The sequence below is a fragment of the Cynocephalus volans genome, unplaced genomic scaffold (assembly GCF_027409185.1).
Source record: "Cynocephalus volans isolate mCynVol1 unplaced genomic scaffold, mCynVol1.pri scaffold_35, whole genome shotgun sequence".
NCBI classification, from domain to species: Eukaryota; Metazoa; Chordata; class Mammalia; order Dermoptera; family Cynocephalidae; genus Cynocephalus; species Cynocephalus volans.
The window spans coordinates 555867-578168 of NW_026902463.1; the positions used below are offsets into that span (position 1 = coordinate 555867).

General features: G+C 48.3%; 1 protein-coding gene across 1 annotated transcript; it reads right to left on the bottom strand.

The window, feature by feature from the left end:
* Positions 1-527: 527 nt before the first annotated feature.
* LOC134369071 (histone-lysine N-methyltransferase PRDM7-like) lies at positions 528-15493 on the bottom strand. The gene is made up of 10 exons (XM_063085260.1): positions 15418-15493; positions 14878-14994; positions 14422-14526; positions 12149-12198; positions 10240-10396; positions 9433-9534; positions 8950-9221; positions 8475-8542; positions 7077-7335; positions 528-605 (listed from the first exon to the last, which is right to left on the bottom strand). The coding sequence occupies exons 1-10, from the start codon at positions 15491-15493 to the stop codon at positions 528-530; spliced, it is 1284 nt and encodes a 427-aa protein (XP_062941330.1).
* Between the last annotated feature and the right edge of the window lie 6809 nt (positions 15494-22302).

The window sequence follows — 22302 nt, forward strand, 5'->3', positions numbered from 1 at the left end:
GGGTGCCCTAGTCTGACATTTGATCCGGGAAGCCTCATGGGCCTGGGTATGCGATGCTGGGGGTGAGGAGTGTGTTGGGCAGTGACACAGGTGGGGGCTTGATGGGGCTGTGGCTTCAGGTGATGTGAGTGGTGGGATTAGATTCTGGAGGAGGAACCGTCAGGAGCACTAACGTGCAGAGCTGGGGCATGAAGGGGAGTGGGGGGTGGGGGACAGTCCCTATGTCTGGCTCAGAGTGACGCCCCAGGATAGGCACAGCAGACCCCATCTCTGTTGTCTGGACACCGCTTAGCCCCCAGGGGAGGTGGCCACTTGGTGGCTGCATAGATGCACCTGGCACTGGGGAGAGGAGCCCAGGCTGGAGGCGGCAGTGCTTGTGTCATCAGCATAGCGATGACAAGGAAGGGACGAGGGGACGTCTGTCACCAGCAGACCCCGAGGGTGGTCAGGGGCCATCCTGGCTGAGGCCGGTTCTGAGCTACACACGGCAGCGGCCTCGGTAGCTCGAGCCTCTCAGTTCAGACGCGTCACGCCTCTAAATCCAGCTGCTGTGAAGTTGCCATGGCGCAGGCTGGTGGCTCAGAGGGCTGCTCTGCTGTGCATCGCTGGGGTGGGGGGCAGCAGAGGCGCTCTGCCCTAGGGAGGGTCTAGCGGTGTCAGCACTGCCTCCTGGCTTTGGGACTTTCCGCACGTGCTGCGGTTTCCACGGTTCCCACTCTGCATGGCACTGTGTATCGAGGAGGCCGCCCCCTAACTCCAAGGTGTCCACGGCCTGTTTGGATGACAGAAGCAGGGCAGAGAAGCTGCTGCTTGAGCTATCCAGGGGAGCAGCTGGATCCCAGCCCTCTTCTCACCCCTGAGCCCACACCGGTGCTGCCGCAAACGGCCTGTTTATCTGACTCTCCAAAAACTAAATAGCAGGTTTTCACCTGTTCCCAGCTGCAACAGGACTTCAGCAAGGCTTGGGGGGAATTCTGATCTCCAGGGACAGGAGAACTGGGATAGATTCTCTCCCCCTCCTCCATTTCCCAGACACCTGCAGAATAAAAGAGTCATAATTTTTTTTTTTTTTTTTTTTTTTTCCTGGAGGACCTCTTGGGAGAACTTAGGGGGAAAACATCAGGAAAATCATACTTTCAAAAAAAAAATGAAAGAATTAGTTCATGACTCCAGCACCTTAAATATCATGAAGGAACTTCTGGGAACCAGCAGTGAGTGCTTGATGAGGACACGTGATTTCAACCCAGAGAGACGGTGAAACTTCGCAGCAGACTCAGAACCTACTTACAGCACGCCTGCGGCATCGCCAGGGCTAGACTGGGCTCTAGGTGTTTAGGAGTGTAAAGGGCAGTCTGCGCATGAGTTTCCAGGGGCTGCCACAACAGAGGACCACGGGCCGGGCAGCTCGAACAGCTGAAGCTTGAACAGCAAGGTGTCCTCTCTCACCGTTCTGGGGCACAAGCTCAAGATCGAGTGTCAGCAGGACTGGCTCCTTCTGAGGCTGTGGGGAAGAACCTGCCCCATGCTTCTCTCCCAGCTTCCAGCGGCTGCAGCGGCCTTGGCTTGTAGATGGCCGGCTTCCCCCGTGCACGTCTTTCCTATACCCAAACTTCCTCTTTCCGTAAAGACACCAGTCGTATTGGATTATAGGCCCATGATAATGACATCATCTTACCCTGATCGTCTGTAAAGACCCTATCTCCAAACGAGGTCATATTCACAGGTACTGGGGATTATGACTTTTGGGGGAAACACAATTCATGCCATACCAGTCTGCCTTTCAAAGATATACAAGCAATCACAGACATACATAATAATATCAATAGCTAACTTTTACTGAGTACTTACCATGTGCCAGACATGGTGCTAAGCACGTTACACTCATTCAGTAACCCTGCAACAGCTCTGTGAGGTAGTACTATGAGCTGAATTGTGCTCCCCCACCCCAGTTCATAAGTTGAAACCCTAACCGCCAGTAGCTCAGAATGTGACTGTATGTGGTCTCACAGTGATAAAATGAGGTTGTGTGTTAGGGCTGGCCCTAATTAAATGTCCTGTTCTTATAAGAGGGAATTTGAGCACAAAGAAGGGATGCTTGTGCATAGTGAAAAGACCACGCGAGGACACAGGGAGAAGAGGGCCTCACGAGAAACTGGCCCTGCCACACCTCAATCTTGGCCTGCCAGCCTCCAGGACTGTGAGAGGATAGAGCTCTGCTGCTGAAGCCCTGTTCTTGGTATTTTGTTATGGCAGCCCTGACAAACTCGTACAGGCAGGAACATATACTCTCCCTGTTCTTCTGACAAAGAAACTGAGGCACAGAGTGTTACCAACCGGCCAGGCTTGCCCTGCCCTCTCGCATTAAACAAATGACCTCGAAGTCCAAAAGCTGATGCAAGGATTGGAAGGTTTATTCAGATTACACGTATTCAACTAAATTTCTGACCAAGCAAACAAACAAAGAGAAAAGAGGAGCAGTGGGGTCCAGTTCAGCCTAGTCCCAATCTGCGGGGCCAACCTACTCCATTAACAAGAATTGATAAAAGCAGTTCTCCCCTTTGTTTTCAGCATAAAGAAGAAAAGTACCAACTAGATTTAAATCAGAAAAACAAAGCATAGCCAGGAGCCCTCCACGGTGCACCTGTACAGACGTGGATACAATCCAGCAAACAGAAGAGGGCCGGGAAAGTCAGAGAAACGTAAAGAGAATGAAGCATTGACTTGTCAGAACTTAGGCCAGGGACTCCAGGAGAGATCTGCCAGCAGCAGAGACATGGGAGCAAAATAGTCCCAGTGGCCACTTGCCTCTTGCAGCTGGGGTCCTCTCCGATGCCCTTCCAATTTTTGCCAGTGATTAAATTAGGTTCTCGGATTCCAAAGTCATAGAAATGAACAATGTACCCAGCAATAGAGCAAGCAGCGCTTTATTAAAAGAGGAGATGGACTTATGCATGAGGGGGGTAGCAACAGTAAAGCTAGCCCCCCCAGGGGAGCTGCTCAGGGTCTTTTTATAGGAAAGGAGTTAAGGGGTGGCAGGCAGCATCACAGGAGGTGTTCCGTTCTGTTCTTCCTGGTTGTGTCATGGGTGCATGCTCAGTAGGCAGTGCTATTCATCATTGTCACCCCAGGAGGGTCATTGTAGCAGTCACCTTGACACTTTGTGCACAGGTGGGAATTCCTAAAGCAGTCTTAGGTTAATCTGTAACTTTTACAATTATAGTAAACAAGCCTTGGGGAGGGGTTTTGCCACTCAGGAAATATCTGTTTCCTGTCTTATGTCAGTCTGTTTTGTCAGGGCAGCCCATGGGGTAATCATTTGCATGGAGGGGTCTCATGACTGAGGAGTGGAAAAGTAACAAAGTGTCTTCTGCAGGGAAAATGGAGTCAGTTTGGTTCACAGGCTTAGCCTTACTGTTTCAAGAGAGGTTTAGTGACTTGGCTCATGTGGTCAGGACCCGACAGGAACGAGGCCTCTGTCATTAAAGGGTTTGGGAATACCCCACCACTGAAGCCCTGCTCTGTAAACGTGCCCTAGATCCTGGGGCTGCAATTGCCCCCTCTGCTATGATACCTGATACCCAACCTGATGACTGGACCCATTGAGAAGAAGTTGGGGCCTTGGCCAACTGGTTTCCTGACTTCTTTTCCTTTTCTCTTGAGTTCCCACTCGTGTCTGGGCCTGGCTTTCGCCTCTGAGGCTACAGAGATGGGGGTAACGGGAGAGACCATGGGTCGCTGGTGGGGGTGGTCCCCTCCCGACCCATCCCTGTCTCCATCTCCTCCCCTGGTTCTCTCCCTGGGCCCAGGAGGTGATTTAAGTGGGACTTGGTTCCCGTGAGACCCTGCTGAGAGTCTGAGTTCCCGTGGCCTCCCGGACTCTCTCACCTTCGGAACTGGGGACGAGGTACACAGCCCGTGCTGCAGGTTTGTGTGGGAACAACGTTTATTGGAAAAGGAGGCCAGAAGAACATAGAGGGGAGCCATGCGGGACATGGAGGGGATCTGTACCTGTCCATAGCCCGTGAGCCCTAAAGGAATCCCGGCCCCCCCACATTTTCTGCCTCATCTCTGGTCATGAAAGTGGAGGGTGTGTTTGATCACTTACATCTTTTTCGACACTCCTGGGGAAGGCAAGAGGTCAAAAGACGTTCTCTGAAGCCCCCTCAGTGCTGGGGCGTGGAGGTGTGTGGTGGCCACCTCTCTCTCTGTTGAGATGTGGTTTTATTGCTGGGGCTTCTCCCCTGTGTGTGTCCTCTGGTGTTGGACGAGGTGTGGCTTTTGGCTAAAGCCCCTCCCACACTCCCCGCAAAGGTAGGGCTTCTCCCCTGTGTGTGTCCTCTGGTGTTGGACGAGGTGTGGCTTTTGGCTAAAGCCCCTCCCACACTCCCCGCAAAGGTAGGGCTTCTCCCCTGTGTGTGTCCTCTGGTGTAGGATGAGGCCTGACTTGTTACTGAAGCCTCTCCCACACTCTCCAAACTTGACTTTTGCAATTCTTGAGATTCCTAACCCCACAAATAATTTGCCTGTGTCCTCTGGACACACTTTCTGGCCTGTTCTGGACTCTTCTTGAGAACTCCCCATTAGTCCTTTGGGTGGGCTTTAAAATGTGTTTGAAATTCTCCTCTGCTTTGTCCTTTTATATAAGGGGTTGGACCCTTCTTTGACCTCTTGACCTTCAGCCTTGTCATTCCAGCTGTGTGGATCAGAACGTTGCTGCTCCTGATTCTGACCAACTAGATGGAGATTCCCTGGCTGGAGAAGTTCTCTTGCAGATGTCCCTGGGAAGGTCTGAGAGGAGTGATTGTGTTCCACATGTTGCCTGAGGAATTTCTGACTGGAGAAGGCCAGAGGGCTTGAAGAACATGGGTGGATCTCTGGCTTTTGTTCTGCTGAAAGAGGAAGTTTTTGGTTAGGGGAGGTGTAGACAACACTGTCTGGGACATCTGCTTTGTTGTATGGTAAGGCCTGCTCCCCTAATCATTCCTCATGTGGTAACGCCTGCTGTCTCCCACCGAGTGTTCCTTTACAGTCTTTTTTCATTCCATTTTTTGTTCTCTACAACTTCCACAGAAATCCAGAAAGCCTAGGTCAAGGGCCTTGTCTATGTACCAGCCAAACCAGGGACCTTCAGTAGCATCAGAGGCAGCTTCAGTCTTTATACAGAAGGAACTGCAGTGACTTTGCCACACACACTACAAGTATCTTCTGGGTCATATCATATCGTCTTCTCCCCCTAATCTCTGGGTACTTTTCCTGATAGAGCATCTGCAGCTATTTTATTCTACTGAGAAATAATAACTGACTTTGGATTACGTAGATGGTGATAGATTTTGGATGTGTTGAACCCTCAAAACTCATGTGAAATTCTGATCCCCAATATGGCAGTGTTGGGAGCTGTTTGAGTCATGGGGGGAAGATCCCTCATGAATGAATTAATGTTCTCCCTGGAAGGTGGCAGTAGTGAGTGAGATCTCACTCTATTAGTTACCACGAGAGCTAGTTGTTTAAAAGACCCTACCACCTCCCCCATCTCTCTTTCTCATGCTTCCTCTTGCCGCTTGTACCTGCCAGCTGCCTGCCACTTTCCACCATGAGTAGAAGCAGCCTGAGGCTCATGCCAGATGCAGCTGTCCCAGTATCATAAGCCAAATAAACCTCTGTTCTTTATAAACTATCCAGTCGCAGGTATTGTGTTATAGCAATACGAAAAGGGGCTGTTATGGATGGACTCATCCTTAGTGACTTTTCTTATGAGGGGAAAGGGATCTATAAAGTCAGGAGCCACTTTGTCTGGAGATGCACAAATGTAGAAGGCAGTGTAGAGTAGTGGTTAAAGAGCACTGAATTTGAGTTTCCCCAGTCAAAGACATTTAATTGAGGACTCTTGTGTACCTGGTTCTCCATCAGGAAGTGGGATTCAGAGTGGTCCAGTCCCCCTTGAGTAAAGGACTCTGGTTCCTGCTGCCTAAACTAGATTGTGAATTGCTTCTCTCTCTGTCCACAAATCATAAAATGAAAATATGTCCTTCCTTGGGTGACACGCCAAATATTCCTACTTGAGTTATTTCATTCAGTCTTAGGCCATTTCAAATTTAATAGAAAGTTCTGTTTTAATTGTATCCCTAATCAGACTTTTTACCTCCTGACTTCCACCTTTATCCAACCCACCATCCTCTCTTACCTGGAGTCTAAAGTGGCCTCTGATGGGATTACCCACTGCAGTTTATTTTCTGAAAATTAACCAAAACTCCACAATTGTTTCCATCTTAGGAAAATCCCCAGTTTCTGGGCAGAAATCATGGGCACTACATGTCCAGGCTTCTGTGTATCTCTCTGACCTCTGCTCCCTTCTCTGCTTCCTTCACCTGGGTGGTCTCAGCCATTCCTCAAACACCCTCACTCTCTCCTGCCTCAGGGCTGTTGCACGAGCTGCTCCCTCTGCCTGGAGTCCTTTGCCCACAACTCTGCACCTCTCAAATGTTATGTCCTGAGAAGAAACTTCCCTGACCATCCCTTGTCACACCCTCCCTCCCCTCATGATGATCTCTAGGCTCTTTTCTGGATTAGTTTTCTTGAAAGCACGAATCACTGTCTGATATGCACATGCCTGTGCGTGTCTGCGTGTTTCCTTAATTCACGTGTCAGCTGCTCAAGAGCACATATTCTGATCATCCTGTTCTGTGTGTATTTCCTGTTCCTGGAACATCGTCTGGCACAGAGTAGGAATTCACGTGACAACTAATTGAAATAATGAATGAATGAAAAACAATATATGCATGTTATTTAGAAATATGGAAGAAATTAAGAAACAATTAAAAGAGCCAGATGAAACTGCCTTGATAAAAGAGCTGGTAGGTGCTTGAGACTTTTTCTTTGTCTCTAAGCCTGTCAGGACTATATGTTGTTATATATTTTTCATATAAAGAAGTTAAAAAAATAAAATAAGAACAGAAATTTCAAAATATAAATTGTCCCTAAGAGTCAAAGGCAAATGAAATGAATCCTTAATTTCAGAAGCACCTGATTTGAAATTTTTCCATCTTTCGACTGCCTTTTACTCTACTTAAGAGTTGTACCATGAAAATTCCCAAGGAGAATTCTTTCTCTTCTGTTCTATTTAAAGAATAATAGTGGTGCCCACCTCTCCCTGCTGTGAGCTCTTTCTTCCACTTGCTGTCCCGCTTGATACCCAGCTCCTGGCCATATTCATCCCCGTACCAGACCAGCAGTTCACAGCCCGGCCTGATGACCTGGCAAGTTCGATAGAAGATCTGCCCGTGGTATTGAAAGGCCACCAGGTTCTGCTCCTCATCATCCCGGGCACAGTTCACATACCTGGGGTTGAGGCAGACAAAGGGACAGAAAATAACAGGCAGTGAGTCTCCACTACCTGCCAGGGCCGTGTTGGGCTTGTCACCAGATGGTCAAGGCCCCCATGCTGTGACGGGCCATGCCGTTACCCTCCTCCAGGAACCTGCTGTTCATACCTAAGCCTCTTTCTCCAAGTCCTGCTTATGGTGCTCATCCTGCCTGGAATGCTTTCCCCCCCTTTGCCTACTTATCCATTCTTCAAAGCCCAATTACAAACTTACCTCCACCTTGATTGGCCATAAAATACTAACTTCTCACTTCTCTAAACTCTCAATCGATTTCTGCTGATAGCACAGAATTTGGTGTTTGATCAATCATGTACTCCGCTTCTGGATTAGCACACATCATTCTTTACTCAGCACAAGTCTATCTTCTTTTAAGAGACCTTTCTCTAATCTCCCATAGTTTACCCCAGTGCCATTCACCTGCCTCCCTGGGTTTCCATAGAAACTTAGAGGTCCCTTTGTCCTAGCATGAAAATACAGAATAATAACAGTATGTCCATATTCTTATCTTCTAATAAAATGAGAGTCCCTCATGGAAAGGGGCTGGCCCATGCAGCACAGAGGCCCGTGACCACCCTGCAGCTCACTTCTCAGGCTTCAGGTTTTAATTTCATTGAAGCTGGCAAGATTTCCTGCCCTCACAGTTTAAAGGTCCCTTGTTTTAGGTTGTCTTGGCCTTGTGTACTTCTCCTATAATCAAATGTTTCACATCTCCGCGCAATAGTCCTCCACGAGGGCATGGGTTGTGTGATCTGTTCATGTGATGTACTCCATTTTCTAAACAAGAATATAGTAAGTGCTTAATAAATGCTGATTAGATCAATGAAAGTGCGAATCCAGCATCCCCAATGAATCTAGGCTCCTCAGCGTTTATTCTGGTGCCCCAATTTTGTCTATCATAGACATTTAGTTTTTTCATAAAAGAAATGGTAATATTTATATTTTATCTCTTTTTTCCTGGATGTTCATTATATGAAAGAACATTGTAAGGAGAACAGAGAGTGTAAAATCCATCGAGGGAAGCATGCTGAGGAGGAAAGAAGCCGAGCTTGAGAGAGATGAGTGTCCCTGCTGGAACCCGAAACCTATTGGCCTTACCTCATCCAGTTGGCCCGAGATTTGTCCTTTCCATCCACATACTCATAGCAGTTTCTCCCCTTGGTGATCTGAGTTTCAGAAAAATAAGTTAGTCATTTTGGGGTTGAGGGGCAGGTAATAATCAGAATTATTTTATTGTACTGTCATCGATGCATTTTGAGCCTGCATGGATTCAGCCGCCAATGGTGGCACATGCTGTGTACTCCTCAGCATAATCTACACATCTGAGTTGATTTGTCCAGTCAGAGCTGAGGCCCCATAGGGAGAATGCACTTTTTCTGTCTCTGTGCCACTTTTCTCCCACTCACCCTCTGACCTTTAAATAGGAGTTCCAGGTTCATGCAAAGACCACTAAGTACACAGAGCTAACCATGTTGCCAGTATCCATGTTCTAGCATGTAGAAGGTGATGTCCCACCAAAGGCACAGAAGGGATATAGGAAGCCAGAAGATGGGGTAAGGTAGGCCCTTCTCACCATCCAGGAGTAGCCACTGTTGGCTGCCTCTTCATCTTCTGTGATCTGGCCCTCAAAGGGGCCAAAGTGCAGACCCAGTGGAAGATCGGATGCCTCATTCCATACTCCAAGCCCGGCCTCAGGGATGCGCGACGGCCCAATTCTCAGCCCAGGGGGCAAAGTGAGGGCTGAGCGGTTGGGATGCCCCTTGTCCACTGCACTGTCCTTTACAAAGGTAGGGGGTCCATGAGCCACACAGCTGTCGATGAAGTAGTCCTGGCATTTCTCACAATCTGGAGGTGAGAGCAGCAGGGATTTGGAAAAGTATAGTGCATGTTCCTGGATATAAAGAGCTTCAGAAAGAGCCCAGCAGTTACATAATTTAGCCTCAATCCTGTATCCCAAGCCACCAGAGTAAAGGAATGATTTGGGGTCAAACAACAAGATAAAATTATTCTACCGGGATATAGCCTTCTCCATGAGTGGGCCAAAAGGGTCACTTACACAGGTAGTCATCATCCTGAGGCTCATCGACCTCTTTGTATGACCGACCCTTTCTTTCTCGCAGGCTGTACACCTTCACTTCAATCTCCTTTCTCTCGAGTTCTACATTGGAGAAGAGTAAGTGAGTGAAGTTAGGAGTCTGGAGTGTTTGTTTCTGTTTTTTCAGAAGATGTGAAATCTCTTACCATCAAATTATTATCTATCCTTCTACATACTCTGGCTCCCCACCCCTTCAGTACCTCTTAACTATTATTTCAGAGAGACTAAGACTCCACACTGACTACAGATGCATAAGTCAATTTAAGTTTCTGGATTCCCATGATCAGATTGAACCTCCCAAACTTTCTACTTACAAAACAGTTCATTCATGCATTTATTTATCCACAAAATATTTGTTGAGGGTGCATTACATATTAGGCATGGAACAAAGGCATGGATGTACAATAAGAAAATGTGGTCTCTATTATCACAGTTGTATGTATCAGTTCTTTTATATTTAATTTAATGCTTTTAAAACATATATGAGCTATATGTGTTTATCTTCATTTTACAGATTAGCTTTAAGGAGTGCAGAGAATTTATAATGTCTGCCCAAGGCCCTAATGATTCTGCGTGGATTAAAACAAGCGTGTGACTTCAGAGTTGGTGTTCCCACATGCTATTCAGTACAGTACCTAACTTCTGGTCTCAGCATAGTCCAGCTTAAGTGCAGGCCTATTGAAAGTCTTCGCCACATATCTAGACCATACTCATCAACTTTTCTAAAGGACCTAGAGGGGATAAAGTCCCCAAATTATTTTCTCTTACCCAATTTTTGTCTAGAGTGCCGTCTGGAGGTACTTGCTTCTGCAGGAGGGGACACTCGTTTCTGGGCCTTCTCTGAGTCACTTGTGTTCAGGAAATCTGTTGTTCCGGGCAATTTCTTCAAACTAGATTCATTACTTAACAGTGCCCTGGACATTCCCTTTAATGTGAGAGTCACATATTAAAAACCAACATACATTTATTTAGTTTCTTAGGGCTTGCAACAGGTTTTCACATGTAGGAGTTTTGTTCAACAGTCCCTTGAAAAACCTGGAGTGTCTGAATACCAGAGAGAAAGGGAAAGGCCTGATTGGGTAGTGACTCCAGGACTAGAACCCATGTCTTAAGGCTCTTTTCTTTCAACTTTCTCTATATACGTTAGAGTGAGGGAGGGAGAATATTTTGGAATACTAGCAGGAGACTCAACCAGGTCTTTGAAAGAAGGAGGTAGGGGCTTATAGAGAAAAAGAGGGGATCTTCTATGAACTAGTAGACTTTTGATTGAAAGAGAAATGTAGAAAAGCACAGAGGGTACAACACACATCTAGAAAATGAACAGTGAGGTTGGGAAGAGAAGAAACAGTTGGTATAAATGTATGCAGACAACTAAGAAAGTGATGCTAAGAGTTGCAAACTGCCATAACCTGGAAGGAATATTTAACTTTGGAATTGAATGAACTGGTTCCTGTACCAATTCTACTTAAGGAAGGGTGTACTATTAGCTAATTCTACTCAGCTTTCTGATCCACAAATTGGCATGCATTCTCATTCTTAATGGTATAGTGAACATGAAATGCAATAATGTTCACCAAAGTGTTTTGCGAGTTGTTAAATACAGTGCAAACATGAGATTAATAATTTCTCTTATAGTCCTGACATCGATTTACCTCCTCAACCATCTCTACAGTTGAAATCTAATTCAAAGATATTATCTTCAGCATTACTTGACCCTGTTACACGTATTTTAATTTGCAAAACTTGGAATCATTCAGAAAACATTCAGGGGGCCCTCAGGGGCTCTAAGCCTCACCTGGGACTCCTGAGAAAAATCGGGTATGAACCATGCTCTCAAAGAACTCACAATACAGAAGCAGCAGGCTAAATAAATGATTCGAAACAGCATGACATTTGCCTAATTTGGGCCCAGAGAAAGGAGTAGTTACTTCTTCCTACAGGGAGGAGAGTTTAAAATCAGTACCAGGATGCATTTCTACTGGATAGTGTAAAATACATGAAGTGCTAAGTCATTTTCCTATCTGTTGTTTCTCAGTCAAACCTCAAACTTCTCAGGGCCTGGAGCAACTTTCTCACATCTGAAAGCATCCCTTATGAGAGAGTAGGAACTATCTCCGCCTTCCTCTGGGACCGTGCGCAGTGCAAATTGACTGTATATTTGCAAGTTTCCCTCAGAGTGTCTTAGCGTATCTCTCACTTAGCACAGCAGACAAGAATTAGGTTGAAATAATCAGTCCGATGAATAATGTAAAGGTGTCCGGGTAAGGCAACATGAACTTTACAAAACACGAAAGCTTTAATGAGCTTGTAAGTACTTTAGAGAATGAAGGAGTATTGGATTAGACTGAACCACTACTGACTGTGATCTCAAACATTTCTGTAGCTCAGTTTTTTCATCCACAAAATGGTTATAGTTATAGTTGTAAGGTTTGAGTGAGTTTATTCATGTAAAATGCTTAAAATAAAGTCTGAAATATTGCAAAAATAAAACGAGTGGTAGTGATTATTTTTGCTCTTCTTATTAACTCTTAAAATGATGATGTCAGACATTGTGCTGAAGAGATCAGAAAAGGAAGGCAGCAGTCCTAGGATACTCTGCACATTCTCCTTCCCTTACATGTGTTTGGATCTTCCATGAGGAAGATTGACTTGTCGATAGGATTTTTCAGTTACTCACCTTCTGGTGTTTACTCTGTCCCACTCTGAAGGCCGCCCGAGGAGGTTTGACTAAAAGGTGATGAGAAACCAGTGTTTTGGTCGGTAAATATTTCCCAGCTCAGAAGATTCTCATTAGGGACAGAGAATTCTGAACTAGAGTGACAATTCCAAGTATTATCCACGGGTGATTTGAAAACGGTTTCTGAAGTAACATTAAGACCTTTGCTTCTATTGGAGGCATTGCTAATTTTCTTAAAATGTTTTTTTTTTTTTTAAAAGAGAACCCAGTGTCTTGGTGTTAACACCACACTCTCACCAACTGAGGTAAATGGTCACGCACCACAAAGCAAAGAAAACAACACCAAACCTCATCTCTGCTTCTTCTTGTGTTCACAAGGTTTCCATTACATTTATCTTTTAAAAAATGAATTGGCTTAACTTTCATGAAAAAACGCTAAACAAAACCACACAATGGAGGAAAGGACAGTCTCTTCAAGAGACGGTATGGGGAAAACTGGATCGCCATATGCAAAAGAATGGAGATTGACCCTTATCTTACACTACATACAAGAATAACATCAAAATAGATTAAAGGCCTTAATCTAACACCCAAAAGTATAAAACTCCAAGAAGAAGACATGGGAGAAAGACTCAAGAAATCGAATTTGGCCATGATTCCTTGGAAATGACACCAAAAGCATCAGTGACAAAAGCAAAAATAGACAAAGAGACTATGTAAAGCCTGAAAACTTCTGAGCACTGAAAGAAAAAATCAGTGGAGTGAAAAGGCGACCTACAGAATGAGAGAAAATATTTACAAACCATATGTCTGAAAAAGGGTTAATACCTAGAATATGTAAAGAACTCCTACAACTCAACAACAACAAAAAAACTCAGTTAAAAAATGGGTGCTATGACTGGATTTTGCTCCTCCAAAATTCATATGTTGAAATTCTAATTCCTGGTGTGATAACATTGGGAGATGGAGCTTTGGGGAAGTAATTAGGGTTAGATGAGTTCATGAGGGTGGGGCCCTCATGATGGGAATAGTGCTTTTACAAGAAGAGGAAGAGAGAGATTCCCCCCAAGAGGTGGAAGCAACCTAAATATCCATCAACAAGTGAATAGATATAGAAAATGTGGTATATAAATACAATGGGCTATTATTCAGCCTTAGAACATAAAGAAACCCTGCCAATGCTATGACGTGGACAAACCGAAGACATTTTGATAAGTTAAAGAAGCCAGTCACAATAAGACAAATATGGCATGGTTCACTTATATGAGGTATCTAAAGTAATCAAATTCACAGAAACAAAGTAGAATTGTTGCCAAGAACTGGGGCAGGAGGAAATGGTGTGTTGTTGTTCAACGGGTGTAGCTTTAGTCATGCAAGATGAAAAAGTTCTAGCAGTTTCTTGCACATCAGTGTGTATATAGTTAATAATATCAAACACTCAAAAATTGTTAGGAAGGGTAAGTTGCCGTTGTGTGATTTCTCATAAGAAATCTCAAAAGGAAAAAAAAAAAATTCTTGTAGAAATCCCACAAGATTTCTCGATAAGAGATGATAAAGTGACTAAGGGGGGGATCAACTGAGTGCAGATAACGATGTATGACAAACCATGGGGTTAGTCATGTCTTCTTCTAAGACCGTTGATCCAATGACTGAACTATTAAGACATTAGGGTTAGAAAGCTTTTTGGTGGATTTACAGTTCAATGAAAGTTTAGTTAATTTCCCGCTGATTAATTAACAATGTCTAGCAAAACCAGTCTTTCTTTATGACTTTAAAGAATGGTAAACTTTAAACGTATAGAAAAGTACAGAGAATAATGCTGGAAAACATAAATCCACCACCATGCAGTCCCATTTCAACATTCTGCCACAGCTGCTTGAGATGTTTTTATTTCTACTTTTTATTTCAAAATTCAAAAGTAAAAATAAAACAAACAAAAAAGGTAACTATGACGCAGTGAAGCCTCCTGCCAGCCCTTCCTCCTTCTCTTGTGATAATAACTTCTGAGTTTGGTATTTCTTACTCACATTCAGATTTTTATACATTTAGCACTTATTACTGTATCTGTAAATAAAATATGTAATTATTTTACAGGTTTAAAACCTTTATATGAATAGCCTCTTACTGTATATAATGTATTGCACCTTGCTTGTTTGTTGAACATTTACGTTTTTGAGAGAACATGGTCTCCTTTGTTAACTCCTGAGATAAAGCCGAGACCTCAACCCAGGATGGTTTCAGGAGGTCACCTCTAATTCCTCCTGGCCCCTCACCTTTCTGTCGAGGTGTCCATTCTTCATCAGAATCCTCAGTGTCATCCACATGGTGCTTGGTCTGCCTTTGGTGACACAGGAAAGCTGGTTGAGAGGCTCCGACACCTGGAAAGAAGCCAAATCTTTGTCCTAAAAGGGAAGAGGTGAGAGGAGGAACAAAGGGTGGTGGCAATGGAAAGCACCACAAAGCCAGTGTGGCTCAGCGCGTGCTGGGAGAGTCTTGAAAAAGGTCAAGATGTGAGCTCTGCATGACTAGTGCCGATACTCAGCTGTGCACTGACAAAAAAAAAAAAAAAAAAATGATGAAGAAGAACAAAATTACCCCTCCAGATTTGTCTCCATACAGAAGGGAACTGTGGGCCCATGCAGCTGCCTAAGAGAGAGCCAAAATAACACGGGGACAGAAGACCTGTTTTATATTTCGCAGGCCGGTCTGCAACCAGCACTTGAAGTTACCTAAATTAATCAGCACATTATCGTTCCTTCTCACATTCCTATAGTGAATTTTCTCCAGTTCTCCCATCTCTGCCCATTCTTCCTTGGAGAAGTATATGGAAATGTCTTTGGAAGCATCTTTAGCCTAGAGAAAATAACATAGTTCATCAGTGATTTACTGCACACATCACAAGATCGAGTGGGGCCTTTTCTTCTGCCTTGTAATCTTAACAATCAGAACATAGGCTGGGGTCTTGCGGTGGTCTCTATGAAACAAGGATAAAGATGTTCGTTACCTCCCTCCCCAGATTGTGTTCGGTTTGAGAGAACACAGCATTTTCCTAGCTCTCCCCAACACAGAGAGTTTGATTCTAGTCTCCTTTTTGCCCTCATGTCCCAGACAGGACCAATTGTCCCCATTGCATGCACATGCACAGCCAGGGTCACACAGAGTTGCAGGCCACAAGTCTGTGGCCCTCCAGACACCAGCTGCTTGTCACTAGTACCCCCTCTCCATCCTTCGTACAAATCCTGCTTGGAGCTTCGCTCGACTTCCCCCACCTCTCACCATGGGCTTCCGCCCTGTTCTCCCTGCATCTCCCTCAGGGTTCTTCTCTGGGGAGATGTTGGAGCTCATGGTGCTGGGACAGGATGGCAGGCCCTGCTCCACCTCCAAGGTAGAGAAGGTCCCGTGAGTCTCCGAGCTGCAAGGCCAAAGCTCCTGTGGAAAGAGAGGTTGTTGAGAGGGGGCCACAGCCCAGACCACTGCCCAGAGCCAGGCTCTGTCTTCTCCACTTGGCCAGGGTGTCCAGACCAGGAAGTTGTGGGGACCCTGCAAGGACTGGAGGGCGTTGGGGAGGTCTGGGGGCTATTGACGGGATGGGGGGGTCTCTGCTGGCCATCACAGACCACCTAATGTAAGCTGTTTTGTTTCAGTTCCCCTGCATCTTGATGCATCTGAGGAAGGGTGGCAAAGGTGACTGAGGGTCAAGGCTAGGCGTCTTCAAGGGGATACCTGAGGTGTGAGGGCTAGGGGAGTCCCATGGAGACCTTGAGGGCCCCTGACTGGTGGGACTCAGGTTACACTGACCAGCGGGGCTCTCCTCCAGCGAGAGGAAATGAACATTTCTCATAGGAAGGCTTCTGGGATCTCCACCAGGAGATTCTGGAAAAGTCTGGGAGTAAAGCAGCCTGGATCTCTAAGGAGCAGCAATCCCTCAGGCTGAGGAGATTGGGGGTCTCCAAGGCCAATGAGATTTGGGGTCTCTCAGGCTGAGGTTCTGGGGGTTTCTCAGGTCGAGGGGATTTGGGGTCTCTCAGGCTGATAGTATTTGGGGTTTTTCAGGACAAGATTTTGGGTCTTTCGTGCTGAAGAGATTTGGGATGCTCAGGTTGAGAGGCTTTGGGATTCATCAGGTAAAGTGAATTTGGGGTCTCTCAGGATGAGAGGATGTGGCATTTTTGAGGCTGAGGAAACTCGGGGTCTCTCAGGCTAAGGAGATTTGGGGTCTCTCATTAGGGGGCATTAGGCTCTCTGACACTGACGTTATTTGGGGGTCTTTGAAGCTGAAGGACGTTTCCAGGCTGAGCAGGATCTCTAAGGTTGGGGAAAATTGGTCTCTCTGTGGCTGCGGTATTTAGGGTTTCCTAGGCTGCGGGGGTTGGGGTGCCTTAGGCTGAGGGGAATTGTGATTCCTCAGGCTTAGGGTGTTTGGGCTCTAAGCATTAGAGGATTTGGCGTTCCTGTGGGTGAACGGTAGATTTGAAGGTGTCTGAAGCTGAGGTGCGTCGGTGTCTCAGGCGGAGGGGGTTTGAGGTCAGTCCAGGTTAGCGGATTCGAGGTCTCTTGGGGATCAGGGGATCTGGGGTTTCCCAGGCTGAAATTTGAAGGTCTTGGGCTGAAGGTTTACAAGGGTTTCTTACTGCACGGCAAAGACTTCCCGAGTTCCTGTCAGTCTCCCTGGCTTTCTCCTGCCGCGCGGCCCACCCTGGCCTGGCGCCCGCTCGGATCCTCTCAGGAGGGAGACGACCGTTGAAACGGCCACGCAGCCGCCGGTACCACCAAACCGCCAATCCGAGCTCCCGCCAATAAGCGATCAGGAGGGGATAAAGGGGCAGGGAGTAGGGCGGAACCTAAACCTGTCAGTAATAGGCACCACTTCTTTCCCGCCTGGTGGACGATCCTGCCCAAAACCTCAGGCATTCGCCACTCTGGGTACTGCGCATGCGTCAGTCAAGAAGCCTCGAGTACTGAAGAGCAGTCTCTCAGGTCGTGACCGGCCTTACAGGCTTGTCATGAGGCCCAGATCTGGCTCTCAGCACTAGGGTAGCCTTGCCCCGTGGTCCTGTCCACAGGGGATCTCAAAGGGGTTAGGGTTAGGAGTTATGGTTAGGGTGAGTGTTATGGTGAGGGTGAGGTTTAGGGTTAGGGTGAGGGTGAGGGTTAGGGTGAGGGTGAGGGTTATGTTTAGGTTTAGGTTTAGGGTGAGGGTGAGGGTGATGGTGAGGGTTAGGGTGATGGTGAGGGTTAGGGTTAGGGTTAGGGTGAGTGTTAGGGTTCGGGTAAGGGTTACGGTGAGGGTGAGGGTTAGGGTTAGGGTTAGGGTTAGGAGTTAGGGTTAGGGTTAGGAGTTAGGGTTAGGGTTAGGTTGAGTGTTAGGATTAGCGTTACGGTGAGGGTTACGGTGAGGGTGAAGGTTAGGGTGAGGGTTAGGGTGAGGGTGAGGGTTACGTTTAGGGTGAGGGATAGTGTGAGGGTTAGGGTTAGGTTAATGGTTAGGTTTAGGGTGAGGGTTAGGGTTAGGGTGGCTCCAGAGGAGGATCCTACCTGCCACTTCCAGCTCCTTCTCAATTATGTTTCTGCAATGGGGAAAAGAGATAAATCTCCTGAAAACAGTGACTGATGTAGCTCCAAACTCTCAAAGAGGTGGACCCTTCCCACAAGTGTGGGCTGTATTTAGTGACGTCTTCCAAGAAGGACATCATGGGGGAGAGAGTCACTGAACAGGGACAAACCTGACAAACACTCTGCAGCCAGGTGGCCAGGATTGGCGTCCCCAATGGAGGGTCAGGTTGGCAGCAAGTGCCTTTGACATGAGGTGCTGAGAGGGACACCCTGCTCTGTGGTCTACCCCCAAAACCCTTAACCCCGTGTCAACCTGAGAAAATCTCCAGACAGAGGACATCCTACAACCATTGGAGCAGAAGAACTACACGCAGTCATAGCCAAGGAGCCTGAGACGTGAGGACTTTACGTATCTGTTTCTTCTGGGCATTGGGGCAGGAGGCCTTCAGGGAAAGCTAGTGAAATCAAACGAGGTGAGGAGTGACAAGCATGTAACAGTGTCGGCCCTCCAATGGGACAGGTGCCTACACTCACATCACGGGTGGACTGTGGGAAAAGGTGGCCAAGGGCCAGGGGCTACCCACTCCAACATCTGCAAGTTTTCTGAAAGTCTTAAAGTTTTCCAAAGTGAAAAGATTTTTTAAAAGCTTAAGTAACATCCAAACAAACCCCAAAACCTAGACATGAAGACCCTAATCTGTAAGTGGCACCTGTTTCTGGTGGCAGGATTACACGTGGCTTTTATTTTCCTCTCTTCTGTGTTTTCCAGACTTTCCATAAGGAACCTATGTACAGATACTTTTAAAATGAAGAAAAGCATCCTTTAAAACATGAAATCATTTAAATTTTTTTTTTAAAGATTTTTCAGAAGGATTAAACAGCTGGAAGCTTTGAATGAGGTGTCAGTGGATGGGTGGTCACACCCGGCACTCACCTTGTCCATGGATCTGGAGGGGCAGAGCAGGTACCTGTGGCCCCGGAGACCAGTCAGGCACCGAGTGGTGGTCCCCGTGTCACACAAGCAGTAGCCTAAGCGAGTCACGGCGGGTAGTGGGTGGGATCCGGACGCAGGGGCGATGGGTGGCCTCAGCAGCCCCCGTCCTCAGGTGCCCGTCTGAGACTGCACGCGGGGCAGCTCCTGCCCCCACCGGCCTGCAGTGACCGTGCAGGCCATCCACGGGTGTGGGGTTGGGGTCGGACTCACCTCAGCTCTGACGTGTGGCCCGTCCTGCAGGATCTGATTGTCCATGTGAGGGATGTGAGCCACCCCGAGACGGAGCTGCAGAAAGCCAGCGTGCTGTCTGCCCTGCAGGGCCTAGGCCTGCCCGCCCCGCTCCTGGACTCCATGGTGGAAGTGCACAACAAGGGGGACCTGGTGCCTGGGTGAGCCAAAGACCCAGTGCCGGCTGAGCATTCCGTTCCCCAGCTGTGGCCAGCAGGCGGGCAGGGGTGATCTCAGGACAGTTCCTCGTTCCCAGCCTGGGGTTTGCCTCCGCCTCTGCCACCTCTTTTCACTCTTCCATGTCCTAACCATCCGGTGGGGCTGGTGTCTTCACCTTGCACCAATTAAAGTGTCACAAGCCGGCTGTGGGTGGGTGACAAGGGGACCCTCTTCTCGACAGGTCATCCCTGAGGCTGAGCCGGGTCTGTGTCCTCTCTGGGTCTGTGTCCTACCCTGGCAGGTACAGCCCCACAGAACCAAACGTCCTGGCTGTGTCCACCCTCCTGGGGCATGGGCTGGAGGAACTGAGAACTGAGCTGGAAGAGGCGGTTTTGAGAGCCACCAGGAGATGGGTCCTCACCCTCCGTGTCCGCCTGGCAGGGGCCCAGCTCAGGTGAGCGGCCTTGGCGGGCGGGAAAGGGTGATGACCTGGGTCCCAGTGCCAGGCCCAGAACTGGGCCTTTGGGTGTTTGGGGAGAGCCACAAAACAGGCAGAGCACCCCCAGCTTTAGATGTGCAGGCATCAGCTGGGATTATTTTTTTTTAATTGATTATTCATATTCAAGGAGCACAGAGCTATCACCTCCTGTGCCCAAGATGTGATGCTCAGATCAATACTCTCAGTGTGCCCCTCACCACAAATTGCAGTTATTCCCTGTGTCCCCACCCAACCTCTCCCCATCGTCCCTCCCCCTGCCCCCCTCCACCCTGGCAACCCTAGGTCTGTTTTCTGACTCTGCAAGTAGCTGGGATGTTTCTGAAAGGACCTGAGCTGTGTTAATGACTCAGCCTGCGTACACCAGGTGCCTAATCTGTGCTCATGGACATTCTTGGGCTACAGGCTGTACCTCCCTGAGCAACACAAGGAGGTCTGAGCAGGGGCTTGGGGGTGGCTAGGCTGTCCTCCAGGGTATTTATGCTGAAACTGACCAAATGAGTGGAGGGTCCTCACGGTCTTCATGGAACGTGCTTCTCCGTCCCCAGCTGGCTGTAGAAGGAGGCAACTGTGCAGCAGGTGGACGTGATACCTGAGGACGGGGCAGCCGATGTTACAGTCACCATCAGCAACGCCACCTATGGCAAATTCTGGAAGCTCTTTCCGGAATGAAAAGACACCCTCGGCCAGCGAATCGCATTTTTCCAGCATCAGAGCAGAGCAGGCCACCTCCGCCTGTGTGTGCCTGGGCGTCTGCTGCCAATGACGACACCACGGTGGGGCTGGTGTCACCTCGGAGTGGGCGGCTGGAGTGTCAGCTCTGAACCATCCAGGCCAGCCATCAGTGCGTGGCAAGAACTGGTTTCCCTCTGGGATGTTTCAGTGACGAGGTATTAAAAGCTTTGTTCTGAGGCGCCTCAACTGGCATTTCTAGTTCTTTCAGCGCGTGCTGGGCACCGGGTGTTCACGGACTCAGAGACTGCCCTGCTGTCCCCTTGCTGGTGTCGAGACACAGCCCAGAAAGCTCCCCACAAAGGTAAAAGAGAAAGAAAACAGTTTTATTATTGGAAAAGCAACAAACCAGGAACACCGCTAAGAGATCGCAGAGACAGAGAGAATCTCACCTTCCTAAATGCAGGTGGATACAGCCCATCACATACACATCCATTGTCTTTACCCAAAAGAAAAGTGAAACTACTTACATCTTTTCAAGGAGTGGGAAATTACCTCTTAGAGCAAAACTCCAACAAAGGCAGGGAGACAGGGCCCCACTTAATGCTCACGTTGCACAGGAGGCTTCTCGGCTCCTGGAAAGACATTCATGGGATGCACAGCTGGCCCCAGGCTCATTCAGATTTTAAAGTGATCTGCAGAGTCGGAGACACTGAGGGAGCCCTGCGATGGCACGTTTTCCTAAGGAAATGCCTGAGAGAAGTCGGGTAGTGTCCTTTTTCCCTTTTGGCACTAAGGAAAAATCGTATTTTTTTCTTAGGTTTACATTCAACTTATAGTGGTCAGTGTTTTTGAGTTCCAGAATTCAGCATTCAGGGATAAGTTTAAAAAAAAAACAAAAATAAATCCGTACCCCTCTCCTGAGTGTGTGAATGGGGTGCGTGTGAACTTCTCCAATGGCGGGCCAGGTGGCCCTGCTGTACACACAGCCCTGCCAGACACACGGCCCCTCCTGTTCCTTTCCACTCCCCCCAGCTCAGTACCTGTCCTTCCCACACCTCTCACAGGTGAGGAGTGTAGGCTCCAGGGCTGGGGCCGTGTCCTGGGACCCACAGGTGAGGACAGAGCTTGCACGTGGTCCCAGCTGCACCCTCTGTCTAGCCCTTTGTCCCCAGCCTCACAGGGTGGATGACACGTGCAGGTCGCCCAGGCTTTACTAAGTGGAGCAGAACAGCCCCCTCGTCTGGGACAGGGACCAGTAGGTGAGGAGACCACTGAAGGCCTCAGGACTCGGTGGCTGGAGACGGGTGCTTCCCCCAGCCCATCTGGTTCACTGGGCTCTGCTGTGGAGGAGTCACTTCACCGCAACTTTGGAGACTCTCCTGTTGGCTGTGAAGCATCGTGCTTGGGCAGTGCCTCCTGGGGGCTCGTGGGGTACAGCCCACCGCTTGCCAGCCTGTGGCCATCCAGGGGCTGTGCCCACTGTGCTCCTAGGAGCTCTCCCAGACACCCCCTCCTGGGACTTGCAGGGCCAGATGGATCCCGAGACCTCTCCCCATCTGCAAGGCCAGCTTGTCCTCCCAGGTCTGGCTCCAGACTGTGTCTGGTCCTGTCCAAGTCTTCCCTGTCTGGGTGACACAGGAATGGCCGCACGGGGTCTGGTCTCCTGGCTGTCCTCCAGCACCCACCTGGCCACTCTCGTGGTCTCCACCCTGACTCAGACACTGAGGGAGAGCGTGGCCCCCACTGCTTCCTCAGGCACAGCCCAGTGAGAGACCCCCTGCAAGGAGCTCGGCAACACAGGGGCCTTCATGTGGGAAGCGAGAGGGTCTCAGGGAGCCCAGAGGGGAGGGTGGGGGCCTCAGGGAACCCAGGGGACAGGGTTGGGTGTCTCAGGGAGCCCAGAGGGGAGAGGGGGTCTCAAGGAGCCCAGAGGAGAGGGTGGGGCTCTCATGAAGCCCAGAGGAGATGGTGGGCATCTCAGGGAGCCCAGAACAGTGGGTAGTGGGCTTCGTGTGGGATAGGCACAGGTGTAGCACCCCGTCCTTCTCA

Excerpts from the sequence above, each read along its gene's own strand:
- LOC134369071 (XM_063085260.1), bottom strand. The coding sequence starts at position 15,493 with ATGAGCTCCAACATCTCCCCAGAGAAGAACCCTGAGGGAGATGCAGGG. Across the intron at positions 9,535-10,239 it reads GCACTCTAGACAAAAATTGG|AACTCGAGAGAAAGGAGATT; the intron begins GTAAGAGAAAAT and ends TCTCCAATGTAG. Across the intron at positions 606-7,076 it reads TCTCCTTGGGAATTTTCATG|CGATGCACAGCAGAGCAGCC; the intron begins GTACAACTCTTA and ends CCCCCACCCCAG.